This window comes from Grus americana, chromosome 2 (genome assembly GCF_028858705.1).
Source record: "Grus americana isolate bGruAme1 chromosome 2, bGruAme1.mat, whole genome shotgun sequence".
NCBI classification, from domain to species: Eukaryota; Metazoa; Chordata; class Aves; order Gruiformes; family Gruidae; genus Grus; species Grus americana.
Genome location: NC_072853.1, coordinates 117,088,917 through 117,103,385, shown reverse-complemented (window position 1 = coordinate 117,103,385; position 14,469 = coordinate 117,088,917). Strand labels below are relative to the sequence as shown.

The window sequence follows — 14,469 nt, the reverse complement described above, 5'->3', positions numbered from 1 at the left end:
GATTCTATGCTTCTTGAGTTATTAAACCAACCAGGAGGTAATTTTTTCTGAAGAAACTCTAGATATCCTGTATGACTAGTCATTAGTTTCTGAAATCTTGTAGTTGTTTTATCTTCAGATTTTGAATTTGCGTTGTATTTTGGATCAATTACTTGCAAGATGATATTCCTAACAAAGCATCTCCATCATGTGGGTGGCTCTCATTTAGATTGTTTGTTGCCCTTCTGCACAGAGATGTGTTTTACTCACTCGCTTTACGTTTGTGGTCCCTGCAGTTTGTGAGTTAAGAACTGAAGCATTGACTGTGGCTTTGATTTTTGAGCACTGGGTCTAGTGACTCCTGTAAGCTGGCCCAGTTGATGTGACTGCTCACACGAACCTGAAATGTTAATCGCAAGTCCTGCAGTATGAGCTAATACTTGGCTAAGAGATTTATCTTCCTTTAGTTTTAGTATGTTAATATTTGGGGAAAGAAATGCTGTTTTAAGCAAGTGCTGCCACACAGGAGAAACTAGTTTATATTCATCAGATTGCTGCTGAGTTAAAAAGGGGGCATTTTATGCATAATGTAATATATAAACTTAATACTATATGTGTTGGATATTGTATAAGCTAGCATAAAGTCCTTGTACAATGAATTTTTTGGGGTCTGATTCAGTGATCTTGCTTACTGCAAGCAAAAATTATGCTTGCTATTTTTTTATAGATCTGGAATGAATATCAGATCATTATCAACTTATTTTTGGAGCACTGAAGTGTCACTGTAGAGGCAAAGTAGTTTCTCTTTCTCCCCCCTCCCCCTTCTTTTTATCTTTGCCTTGGAAGGAAGGTATTTGTTACGTAATTTCTTTCTGAGCCATGGTCAAGTTTAGGGCTTTGTTTCAGATATGCAAAGGGAAAATCTCATCATTGAAAGATATGGAAAAGTATGAGAAATGCATGGGAATGACAGGCACTTGTTTGATCACAGTAAAATTATATAAAGGTTACTTTTGAGTTTTTAAGGTTTCATTTTGTGATTAATTTATTTTCTTATTTCTAAGGTGGTCTCTTGCAAATCATGATCAATTTGCACTGCAGCATGCTGATAGTTCTAATTTCTACATCACAGAGAAGGTAGGTAAATCATTGAACACAATTCTTGCATAGCCTGTCAAAATGCTTGCCACAATAATTTATTTTAAATTAAAATATATAAAACTATAGAGTATTTTCAATGAAGGGTAGGTACCGGCAGACCTGGTTTAATAATTTTGCACTGATTTTTTTTTTCTGTTTGGAAAGGTAAATAAAAGTTTGAATGTGCAAAGGCCTCCACATCTGTTGAGTTTCAGACTTCAGCACTGAGCCCTTCAGCTTTGGTATTTGTGCATGTTTCATATTTTGCTGACAAGTGATGTACAGGAAATTGAAATATGTAAAACATGAATGGCTCTTTGAAGTCTGAGGAGACCTTCAGTGCATGTCACTTCCCTCTTTTGGCTGATTGGGTAGAAAGAAATAAGTTTCAGTGACTGTGTAATATTTGCTGCTCCTTCCCGCCTGCTGTCTTGTCCTTTTCCAGTTATGTATGTTATGTTGGCTTATTTTTTTGGTCCCCAGCTCGCGTGGCAATAGGTGATTCATAGTGTGATGCAATGATTTCAGCACAGAGTAATGAAATGGCTGTCACTGTAATAAAAATGGAATGTCTAGTCTAAATAAATGGGACATGCTCTTCTGAATGAGACCAAGTAGTACATTCATTCCTAGCCTTACTGATAGAATTGCTGAAATTATGAAAAAAAAAAAAAAATAATTTGCTTGGAAGACTGTACACGTTAGTGCTGCAGAGGTACAATTTCTAAGCAACAGGAAAAGAGCAGTATTCAAAACTTCCTGAAGTCCGCATGCAGATGCCCTAACCTCAGTGGATTTTGAGCTAAATATACTTGAGCTTAGCTGCATAGACATACATGCCTCTTGCTTACCTTTTTATCAATTTAGTTTAGCTTACTCTTAAGCGGTAAGATCTCTTGGTTTTGTTTTGCATTCTGCAGTTGTTTAGGATCTGCTAAACACAATTGAGACATGAACTAACTTTTATCTTGCTGTAATTCTTACCCCCACCCAAGAAATCAAGGGAACTTAGGCACAGTTAAGCATTTAGAAAGGCTAAATTTAGAAAGGCAGATAGAGTAGCTGATCATAAGATAGTGCTGTGGGGTTGGGTTTTTTTTGGCGGGGGGGGGGGATGTTGGTTTTTTGGGTTTCGGTGGGGTTTGGGTTGGTTTTTTTTGTTGTTGTTGGTTTTTTTTCTAGCAGACCAGTTTCAGTTTTTCATTTAACTGTTTGTGATCCCAACCTTCTCAATGTGTCACAGTTTGTTTTGGGATCTTCCCTTTTTTGCTTGTGTGTTTTATCTTCTTTCTTTTCAAGTTTCAATTGACAGACACTTCAAAGGCCATCACAAGGAAAACTGTTGAAGTAATTATTGGCTGCTGTGTTTTGCCTCCACCCAAACGAAATAATGAGACTATTTTGCTAATTACCCTGAATTGTGACACAACATTTTCCAGTAAGCCAGACACAATTGAACTTGCCTGTTGGCATTGAAATTCTGATTGTACAGTGAGTATTTCCAAGAAGCCAGGATAGAGCGAATACTTGGGACTGTTGATGGAATTTGTGCTGATAGAATTGAAGGAATCTTCCGGGCTTTGCCTCCACCTTTGGGTAGGATCCTGCAGCTTTGGAGCAGAGAAATGTTTTCTGTTCTGCGTAAAAGAACATTTGACGGCTTTTGGCTGCCTTTAACTTGAAATAAGGGTGGAAAATGATGCTCTTCTATAACATTTTGGATTGTTCTGCAGAGAGGACTTTGAGTTTGTTTATTCCCTACTGAAAATATGCAGAGTGTCTGACTAAGTCACATAAATAAGAGAGAAGAGCTCTAAATGCCACCAGTGTTACTCAGATGTCTGTGACTTTTATTAGATATTGTTCACTGTTTATCACTGCTTATTGGATAGTGGCTATAAAGAGAGGCTTATATAGGCCATCACCCCTTCTACATACTTTGCCTCATTTGTGTGCAGTAGGATATTGTTGCTTTCTGAATTAAAATGTGAAAAACACCAGGCGTGAGGACAAACGCATGCACTTCAGTGAACCTACCACGCTAATTGTTAAAGCCCACATTGCTTTAATCTGCCTCTTACTGGTACGTGAGCAGAGCTCTTTTGCAACAGTGACAGCTTCTAATAAGTAAATATTTTTAACTACTCTCGAAGATTAATTGTATGTCTGTACATATGCAGAAAACATTATGTTTAGATCATGTTTCTGCAGAACCTGGGTCACTGCTGATTTACGGCCTTCCAGGTAGAGATGCCTTTTTAAAATATCACCTTGTTTAAAGTCACCAGAGAGAAGAGCAATTAATGAATTCTTGTACAAAGTAACAAGAAACTTTGAAGTGAAAATGTTACAAATGTGGGACTGTCAACACATGGCTTACAATTATATTTTTGCTTTTGGGTGGCAAACAGCGCATCTGTGTTTTGGTTGTCATATGCAGAACTCTTTATCTTTTGTAGCTGACCTATATTTCCTGATTATACCACACTTAAATAAAAACAACGCCCAAGCAGTTCTTTCTCTCTTTTTTTTTTTCTGGCTATATTATTTGGAAAAATGCCTCTACAGGAGTAGCAGTAACTCCTTCAGACAGTATAAGGGTGGTCGTTTAACAAATCTCAAGTCAGTCGGAGTTCCTAGTAGAGGTAGGGCTTGTCACAGCAGATGCAGTTTGGACTGCTGCCTCCAGGGTTCTGGTTGGGCTATATCTGTGCCCCTGAAAGTGCAGTGGAAATTATTATTTATGTATTTTAGTAGGGTTTTTTTTTTTAAAAAAAAAACAACCAAACAACAACAAAACAAAAACCAGGAGAAATAAGGTTATATGAACAAGAAAACCAAGCAGGAATAGTGCATAAGCTCAAGCCTGGCTGGTGTTTTGATCACACTGTATTTGATTTTAATTACATTAATAGGTGTGCCTTTTTTTTTAAAGGCCTTTCTTATCATGGAGCGCCATTTCTTTGGTAGGTCAAACATCTAAAAGCCTGACTTCTGAATCGGGATCTCATTGTGCTATGTACTGTGTAATAGAGAACAAAAAAGTCTCACCTTTGCTTCAATCTGTTCAGGTTGTACCTGAGTAGATGCTTGTGTACATCAGGCATAGTAACTCAGAAATGCTATAGCCTGGATGAGCTTGGGTTTAGAACAGAAAATGCTATATGAAGAGTAGGAAATGGCTGTATAATTTTCTGTGCTATCTGTGTTCCTGGGCTGAAAACCACAGCTTGGATATCTGTCCACTGTGTTCCTCTGCTGGCAGTACTGGGAATCCAGGGACAGACATCCGAGTGGCTCATGCAGCACATCGGTGGGTATGCTGGCCCTTTATCGCTGCTCATTCTTGGCCTTGCGGACACGGTCTGGCTCCTCTAGATCCATTTGTGCATCTGCACTGCCCACCGTGGGCTCTGGGTCTGGGAGGGATCGTTACTGGCTCAAACTCAGTCTCTAAAACCAAAAACATGGTGAAGGATCTGGATCACTGCAGCTGTTCAGATTATAGTACAGCCTCAAAAATGGTTGTTTTGTCACAGCTGAAGGTGAGATAAACCACAACGTTTATCAACGAGGGGGCCTTACCAGGAGTGTGGGATTGGGGAAGAATAGTGTTCGAGCTGGCTTCAGTGCTGGAGGCAGAACGTGGTGGCTCTTAACCATGCATCAGGAATAAAAGGCTGGCTTGCTCTCGCTGAGGGGCTTTGTGAGCCAGCTCTGAGCTATGTTCAGCACAAAGTGGTGATATTGGTGCCATTTTATATTATCTTTTAAATGGAAGGACATTTCATTCATCTGTTTGACTGCAGTACATTTTTACTCAGTCGCAATTTCATTGTGTTCAGTTTTTTACATCTGATGCCTGTGAAAACTCCTTGTGTTTTTCTCCTTCATTCCCGACTCCCACATTTCCCTTTCATTCTTACATGTTATTGCATGAAGTGGAGGAGAGCAGACACACTGAGTTCCATCCATTAATTTCAAGAGACTTTTGTGCTATTTTGCAAAGGGAGCTGCCCCCACCTTGCTTTCGTTGTCATTACTCAGCTATTTGCTGTGTTTGCAGGCAGGACATCTTTCTACCTGCTGCCTTCCCTGAGCTGGGAACCTGGGTAGAGTCCCTGGTGCTTGTTCTCTCTCAAAGGTGCTTTTGCGTGTGACCTATTTTTTTGCTGAATACAACCTGTAATTGTATATTCATGTGAAATTCTGCTATGCCATTACAGGCTCCTTGCGTGGGAGTGTCTGCAAATGACGGGACAAGAAGTAAGACGCTTGTAGGGTTGGGGGTTTTTTTTGGAGGTTTTTTCTTTCACGTTTTTAGTATTCATCTGTTTTCACTGACCTAATTGAACTTCAGTGAGTTGGAAGTAAACATTCTCAATAATGAAGGTTTCTGATTCACCGAAGGACCTGATGCTTCGTAAGCAGCTGAGAATGAGAAGTGACATGAAGTCTGGGAACTAGAGAAACGTATTAAGTGATCTGTTCCTCTCATTTGCCATTTTGCATTACATTTGTTAGTAACGCTACATAAATGGCAGATTCCAATCCAGACTTGACCTGGACCAAACTACGCCTGACCTTTTCTCTGCCACCAATAGGACATGTGATATTTCCCTCATATTCACGAATTTCTTACTATGGCGGGGCATCTGCACAGCCCTGCAAAAATTCCTAACAATAAGGGCAGCACATGGAGTCAGAGTGGCTGTGCTCCTGCCTGCTTGATGGATTCTGGTAACACTGCCCTGCGGACTCCAGTAAAAACTAGTGGACGCTACTATATTTCTCTGGTGAACAGAAGTAAAACTTTAGTATCCGTACACTAAATCACTTTTGATCCTGCTTCATTCAGGCTGATTTCGAGAACAGTGGTCATCCTTCTCTTAGCAAATTAGTCCTAGTTCTTAGACTCATTTTGTAGGAACTTAGATTTATGCTGAATTTTCCAAAGAAAATAATTCTGTTCTGTCAACCTGTTATGCTTTCTGGCCCCAGCATGAACAGCTTAATTCTTCTGCTTGCCTCCTTTTTAAATATCTGGTATGACGATATCTTCTACTTAGTTCCTTCATTTCACATCAAGGCGGATGAGATGGATCAAGTATTTTTTTTTTTTAAAAAGCTGCATAGATATTTATTTGTCTTAAATTTAGTTTGTAATTTTGCCTTGCAAGTAATCACTGGAGAGGAAAGGCTCTGAAAAGGCTTGTCTTTCTGTTACAGCACTTGAAGATAGGTATGGTGTACCACAGGCACAGTGCAATGTTTTGGGTTCAGCTGACAGCGAACAGTTCTGTTTAAGATCTGGCTGCCAGAAAAGTGCTCTTTAAATTGCCTTCATACTTGAAGAACAACCTATTTAGATAGATGGGTAGTTTTACAAGTGTGGTTGAACAGACATCACAGCTCGCTGTTGAAAGGGGACAGTTCTGGTTTCTTCTTCCCTTCCACGTGAGATCCTGCCACTTCATTTCTGCTGGCTACAGCATTTTTTTGTACTGTTTTTGGAGGTGGTGGCAAGGGGGGATCATTTTGTGCCACTTCATTAAATTTGCTTAATAAAAAGTCTGCCTGATCTGATGTAAGGGTGGGGCAGGACCCTGGAATCATGTCCAGGAATGGGCTGCAGAGAAGAAAGAAGTTAAAGGAAGGATAGGAAGAGGGATGAAACTTTGCTCTTTTTAACAGCTGTGAGCTGTTATGTCCCTCAGTTGCTTGTGGAACTGGCTTAGGCTGATGTGGAATGAATTTGTTGGCAAATTCTGACTGTAGTCACAAATGGGGAAGGGATATTTTACCTATAGTCTCCCTGTGTCTGAGAGGAAGGGCTCAGGCAAGGGAGTAGGAGTACGATGTACATGTTAGAGAAGCACAAGCACCTGCAGGCTTCCCCTTAAACAAGTCCCAGTGTGGTTCCAAATGTGATGCTTATAAAATGAGCTGGCCCTCTTTTCCTGCTTATTCTATGGTGCTTATTCCTGTCTTTTTGCCTTGCAAACTGGGCAAAACCCAAAATGATAAAATTTTCAGGTTTTTTTCCCTTGTTGATTGATCAAGTAGTTATACAATTGTTTATGCCACATAAAAACGATAGTAAGAATGAGCAAGAGACTGACAAGCAAAACTGCTTTATGGTAGCAAGCTGTGCTTTGATTTGACAAAAGTGACTGTGAACCATAGTCTTGGCTTGGGTCTTCAGCTATTTCTCTTAGTAGCAGCATGTGCTCAAGGAGCTACTGCTCCTGCACTGACCCCTCAGTGGTGCTGTGGGTAAATGTGTTGGGTGAACTGCATCAAAGTACTGACTTCAATTTGACAATCCTTATTGGTTTGTTGGGGTTTTTTTGGTGTCCAAACCAGTTCCCTGTTCTGATTTCCCCACGTGATCTCACCAATAACAGTATGAGCCCAGTTAAGTTTGTCATTTCCTGATGTTTATTTTGCAGGGTGCAGCTCTTATGTTCCAGCTTATCAGAGGACGATGGGGCTGCTTGTTATCTGCCCACCCCTTCTGTGTTACTGGTACAACTGTGTGTTTGCTTTGAATTGGGGAACTGGTCCAGGTTAAAAATAACTTGTGTGTAACTTCTTTTAATGCATCAGAAGGATGTCTGCCCACAGTGTAGTGCCGCTGCTGCTCTGCAGAGCAAGTGGTACCTCATAGTGTTGTCCATGTAGATCACTCCACCTAAAGATGAGTAAATTGTGCAAAGTATGGACCTTTTATTAGGATGTGGTTTCAGTGGCATTCAAGCTGGTATAAGTGTTGGTTGCTGGAGAAAAAGGTAGTTGAGCTTTCTTTTTTCCCTCCCTTGCTTCATTCCCTTCACTTCTCTAGCATCCTAGTGACTGTAGTGCTGGAAGGTGAGTTGGTTCAAGTCATGGATCTGACAGAAGAAAACTCTGGATATTTTTTTCCCTCCCTCCTTTTTGTGAATGAATGGGAGAGGAAGAAGTAAATTTTTAAGGTTGGGTGGTTGACTGTGCTGCTGCATGTTGGTAGATCGAATGTAAGGAAAGTGTTGGGAACCCACCCACTAGAAGGTTGTGCACAGAATTGTGCCTCCGGTGGGCTGTAGAGTTGCACTGGATTAGATATACCCTGAAACTGCACCACTGGTGTAACTTGGTTTATTGACTAGCTTCTGTAATCCTTGAATAGGCATAAATAAACAGCATGCAGAAAACTTGCTCTCTTCAGAAACTTCAGCCAAACTACCAACACTTAATTTTTTTAAGGAAAATGCTATCATCAAATTCTAACGTGAAAACTAGAAGACATTCTCCCTGTTTACAGCAGCTTCCCAGAAAGGAATTTTATCACAAGATTAATTACCTCTGTGTTTCTTCTAAAACAGTACAGTCCTGTCATGCCAAGTAGTACAATTTTGATAATTACCTGTATCTGTTAACTCTCATCTTACTAAAGTTTTCGGTGACTAAAAATGAACTTAAGAAATTTCCTGCCAAATCAGCCGAATGTTATATCTAGTCTATCTCCAGCTGTAATTGTAGCAAATGCATTCAGTTTTATGACCTGGTGATGGCTTTCACTCCCTGCTTCCTCAGCATTCGCATTTGTTGTGCTATGGGTGTTGGAGGCTACATCTACACTTAGTCCATTTAATGTCTGTATAAGGGCCATGAATTTCTTTTGTCTCTTCTTGAACCTGCTGATACTGCCTGCTTTCACAACCTCTTGTAACAGCAAGCTCAAGAAGCTCACTGCCTGCTGAATGAAGAGGTACATTGTTCATCTGCTTTAAACTGATCCCTTACTGCTTTCATGAAGTTACCTCCTAGTTGTCTCACTGCAGGGTTTGATAACAACAGTTCTGTATTCAGCTTGTCCGCTACTTTCCCTCCTCTGGCCTTTGTCCCTCCAAACTGAGGAGACTTTGCCTTGTGAGGCAGCTGCTCAATGAGACTGAGCATTTCACTTGCCTTTCTCTGCATTTTCCCTGATGCTACTGTATCCTCCTTAAGATGTGAAGATCAGGACTGCACGCAGTGCCCTGTGTATGGGTGCATGAAGTTCTTGTGTCGTGGCAAAATGATGCCCTCTCTCTAGTTGACGGCGCTTCTGATGATGCCTGATGTTTACTGGCTGCTGTAGCACATTGAATCAGTGCTTTAAGGGAGATCTGCCAACAAGGACTTTGCTTCTCTTTCCTGAGTTGTTGACTTAGAAATGAACTCTATTAAGTATTATTTTTTCTTATTTACTACTTGCCCAAACTAATCCTTGTGAAAATGTTATGGAGTCACTAACTTAAAGTATATTTCATAGCTCTAATTTTTGTTGTTCTGTCAATTTGGAGGAAGGTGTAATAAATAGCGGTATGGAAATAGGGAAGAATCTAGTACTTAATGATATAAACACGTGAAGAATTTTAGATTTCTTGGCTGTTATTCATTAGCCCAGTTAAAGAAGTTTGAAGGAAGCTGTTTGGTCAAGGTTAAAGAATAGTGCTGAGCGAGCTATAACCATGGGAACCAATGCTTCTAGGTCTTCCTCAAATATGTTAAGAAAACATTCCATTCCAACCAGTTACAGTGAGCTGAATCTTGAGGCATTTTGCTGGGTATAACAGATTATTAAATGATAAGACAAATACATGGCAAAATAAACTTTAATTTTGCGTGATAAATTTTCCGAAGTGTGTCTCCAGCAAAGCTCCGAATAAACAGCTTGACTGTTTTGATAGGGTTTCTTGAAAGGGAGTTCACATACCTTCATTCCCTTTTCCATGATTTGATGGACTCTGTTAATGCTTGGGGTCTGCTTTTTAGATGCAAGTCTATGCCAGTCTCCTGTGTGTGTTTTGTGGAAAGTAGCCTATGGCACTGTAAAGGCAGAGCTTTGAGAAGGAACAGAATCTGGTGGGAGATAACCTAGGTTCATGTTGCTGCACCTGGTGGAGCTAGAAGACAGAGGGCCCTAAGATGTGAACACAAGGTGAACTGTCCAGGTATCCTCTACTTTCTGCTGTGCTTTGTTGTTTATTTGTTTTCATGATAGTACTTGTCTGTCTGATTGAAAACTCAGCTTGGAAAGTGTCGTGCAGCAGTATGATGCTTGGAAATACTACCTGCTCAATTAGAATGAAATCATCTAGTGAGTATAGGCTCTTGCTAGGCATAATATTGCAAATAGGACTTATTTGTATCCATAATATAACTGCTTAGTCCTAGGTAACACTTATAACAAATCTATTTTCTTGTTTCAGAGGGTTTTTAGGGGCATTTTGGCTAGTGCTGTTTCACTAGTTCCCTCTCTGCCCAGGAATAAGCTTCTCTAATACAGATCAACAACATGAACAATACCTACAGACCTGATGTACACATAAGAAACAGATCAGAAATGTCGTGGAAGAGGTTTTTGGTGGTAATGCACTCTGTCCTGAATAGCAGTGGTGCTTATGAGTATGATTGCCAAAGCCAGGCTGCTGTGTTGGGATGACATTCTGTTATCCTGGAAAAGAAATCCACAGGATGCTGTCCCTAATACTAAGCAGATTAACTGTGTGTAAATGTTGCAATTGAAATTAACTGGCATGCTGACTACTGCATCACACAGTTAATGTAGGAAATCCTCTTGGCTTAATTGTACACTTACATGCTGTTTCTTGGTAGGTGCTTAAGTCATTATTTAGAATGGATAAACAAAATTGGATTTTTGATTGGGGAACAGCTAACCCTTTCCAAGTTTTGGCTAGCCTGCTGTGTTAGAGACTTGATGCTTTGAATACATTCAGAGGGAAGGCATGGGCAGTTTTCCTTACGTCTTTGTCTCAATCAGGAGTTGAAGATGAACTCTCGATCTCTTGTGATAGCAGTGATTGAATTTACGGTATAGGGCAGACTTAGGCACTTTGCTCTGAGCCAGGCATGACAAGACAAAGGTCTTTGTGCTTCGTGTGCTGTGGGCTCCAACAGGCATCGCGACTTTTGAGTCTGAAGGCTTTGGTGTTTCAGACTCTGCTTGATAAATGAACAGCGATGCTTTTATGTACTCTGTGTGTTCTTTTTCCTCTGCTATTTTATATATAACCTGCTGACATACTGTCACTCTGAAGAATAGTACTACTTTTGTTTATCTGTATGTGGTATCTGAACTTCAACCAGATTATCGGCTTCCCTTTTTCCACTTGTTTTTAAATTCTTCTGACTATAGAGAAATAGTATATTTTTAACAAGATATTTTTCACTTGCTAGATTGGTTGTATATTCAATCTATGCAATCTATAAGTATCCTCATGTAATTAGAGGTTTATTTTTTAGCCTGCGTGCATGACACTGTAGAGGGTATATCAAGTTAAGCCAAACTTTTTATGGGTTAGGGTTTCAGCTTGTGACAAAGCTATCGTAATTGAACAAACTGCGGAGCGTGGCTTCAGCCTGAAGCAACTGTGAATTAATGTAAGTCGGGATGTGGTTGACAGCTTGCTGCTCCTAAAAGGGGAAGGTATAATTCCTACTCGTGCTTCCCTTATTCTCTTTTTATCTCACCTCTTACCTGCTCCCAAAGGTGTGGTTCCACCATCTTTCCTGGGTTAGCACTGGTGCTCAACCCTTGCAGAGCTTGTTTCTGTTTATTAACCTGACAGAAAACTATTCTCTCTTTCCAGCAAAGGCTGCTTTCTGCCAGGTTAGTGACATCCTGTGATTCACCCCTCGAACGGGTCTGTCCAGTGTCAGTGCTGATGCGAGGTAGAAAAGGGAGCATGCAGCAGGAGGGTGATGAGAGAGGCACCCTGCCTTGCAGTAGTACTCCGCTGTTCAGCAAACTCCTTGGACCTTCTGAGACCATAGGGTAGCCTTCTCACGCAAAGCCTGGTACCTCGCGTTTGCAATGGGCCAAGAGTGTTTGCAGAGATGCTTATTGTGGCCCAGATGAAGTGAGTTAGCTTGTTAAAACATGAACTAATTTGTACATCTGATTTGGTAGTTCATGTTAATTAGAGCAGGAAGCATGAGAAACTTTGAGCTCAAAGTTAGGCTGCTGAAAAAAATAAGCCTGTGTGGGTGCTCTTACTTATGTTTAAGAACAGTCTATTTACTTGGCTCCAATATTTTCATAAAGTTATCAGTGAACTTTCACTTCTGAATGTGATCGGTACAGTTTAAGTTGTTTAATTGTTGTCTGATTCCCTAACTGTTTTTTATATTGTTGCATGCTGGGATTTGCTACCTTCCAAGTAAAAGTGATGATACTCTGTGTGTGTCCGCACGCGTGCACCCTGGCCTAATACAGCTGAGGTCCAGTGCCTTAGCCTACGCCGTTGATGGAGGTAGATTTAGCCTATGCTGACTGTCTGTCCTAAGGCAATTACTTGCATTCAGTTCCGCTAATCCAGGAGGTGGTAACAGTTTAAGCCGCCACAACTGTTTGCGAAGTGATTTTGTTTCAGCACTGATTTAGATTAAACCACACAAATGCACTATTGCCACTTCATACAGATTCCTTAGACATGATGAGACGTAGCTGAGTCTGGTGCTGTTTTACTACGAGAGGAGAAAATCTGGCACTTCGTTAGTCCTGTGGGAAGTCACCCTGTACTTAGCTGCTCACGCTTTTTTGCCCCTCTCTTAAGTATTGTCTGGCTAGCCTCCCTGGGGCTGTACTGGCAGGAGGAGACTGCTGAAGAAGGCTGAGATGAGTTTATACATATGTAAGCAAAGATGCTTTACTGTAAAAAAGCTTCTCCCTTGTACCCCCTGTGTTGTCTGGCACTTCAATTATTTCACTTAGAATGAAGAAGTGTTGGTGGGTGGAGAATGATCTTGTGTATAACGAGAACCAATCCCACAGAGGACTTGGGTACTGAGAAAGAGACAATGTACTAGAGCTTTATTTTGGAACTACTTGACCTGGTTTCAGGCAAGATTTATCCTGTTTTTAGCATTTTGGATTTGAGGTGTATCAGAATGGGAGCAAGAAGGATGAAATGAATTTGAGAAAAATTGCCTGAGAAGAAAAACACCTTTTTTTTTTTTTTTTTTTTTTTTTGGCTAAACACCAGTCTGCAGAAAGCCTGCAATATGTGGTCTTCAGAACAAAACTAGCTCTCGCCTGTCAAACTGTTAGGGATTCCTCTGATTCCTTTGGTGAAGTAGGGTAACAGCCGATGAACAGGCTATTGAACCATGAGCAAAGTTATGACTGTGCGTTGTGCTGTGCGCAGTCAGTACCTGTTAGTATGTTCATTGTGCTAGGTAATGTATTCTTTTAACCTGTGGCGAACAGGAGGTAGCTTGTTGGGAGAGGGGCAGGCTCCCCTGTGCTTGCCACAGGGGAAGACCACGTACATGGGCATTGACCACAAAGTTGTGAGGATACTGTAAGCGTACGCCATAGCTTATGCCTTGGCAGCTTTTTTATCTCCCCATAGCTTTAGTTTAATTGAACAAGTTATGTGAGCTTAACCAAAAGAAAATGTTTAATGCCGCCTCTTTCTGCCAGCCGGGTAGGGAGAATGACTTACTGCATGTTTGAACTTTACTTACCGCTAACAGCGATGGGGGTTTTTTTTGTTGGGTTTTGTTGGGGTTTTTTTTGTTTTTTTTTTTTTGCTTTGAGGGAGAATGCAAAGTCGTGGTGGCAGAGCTCAGCGGGTTGGTTCCAGTGGTTTAAGTCAGCATGTTCTTGTTATAGAAAATGGAGAGCCAGTGGCATAACTTTTAAATCCTGCAGATGTTTAATGACAGGTTTCAGCAAACTTACGAACCCCTCAACTATGTAGCGCAATCCCAGAGCCAGACACCATGGACAGTATATTTAAAAAAAATATTTAGAAGTTGCCAGTGAAAGCTAAACTTTGAAAAACATGAAGTCATTTTTGAAAGGGTTTGGATTTATTAAATATCATGTGAACAGCCACCTATTTTTTTGAAACTAATGTTAGTATACCTCGATGGGAAAAATGCTGTATAGATGTTAGCTCGCATATGAAAGAGGGAAGCTTTTGCACACAGACAGGGGAAAGTACTGTTGCTGGTTTAGTGTAACATTCTGTTCAATGCATGTTTCGTCTTTTTATGTGAGTCTTAAATAAAACCTTTTGGATTTTTCTCTTGCAGAATCGTAATGAAATCAAAAACGGAGCCATCCTTCGATTAACAACATCTCCAGTGAGTTATTGTTATGTTCTTCTCTCCCTTCAAAGTGAAGATTTGATTAGTAAATCATTGTATGTATTTTTAAGCTTTAGCTACATTGTATCCCACAATATCCCTGCAAAGGAGTATGATGGTGTGGTCACAAGATGACTGTACCTGCTGTTCTCTTTTTTGAGTTATAGGGGCAGGGGTATCTGAGTGACATTTGCTGATAGGGTTGGC

General features: G+C 40.5%; 1 protein-coding gene across 7 annotated transcripts in view; it reads left to right on the top strand.

Annotated features, from left to right (window-relative positions):
- ELMO1 (engulfment and cell motility 1) overlaps positions 1 to 14,469 on the top strand; it is a 310,115-nt gene that overhangs the window by 62,720 nt on the left and 232,926 nt on the right. For all 7 annotated transcript variants that reach the window (XM_054817203.1, XM_054817196.1, XM_054817197.1 and 4 more), the window contains 2 exons: positions 1,044 to 1,116; positions 14,209 to 14,259. In XM_054817203.1, coding sequence (XP_054673178.1) covers positions 1,044 to 1,116; positions 14,209 to 14,259 — 124 coding nt within the window. The remainder of the gene's footprint in view (positions 1 to 1,043; positions 1,117 to 14,208; positions 14,260 to 14,469) is intronic.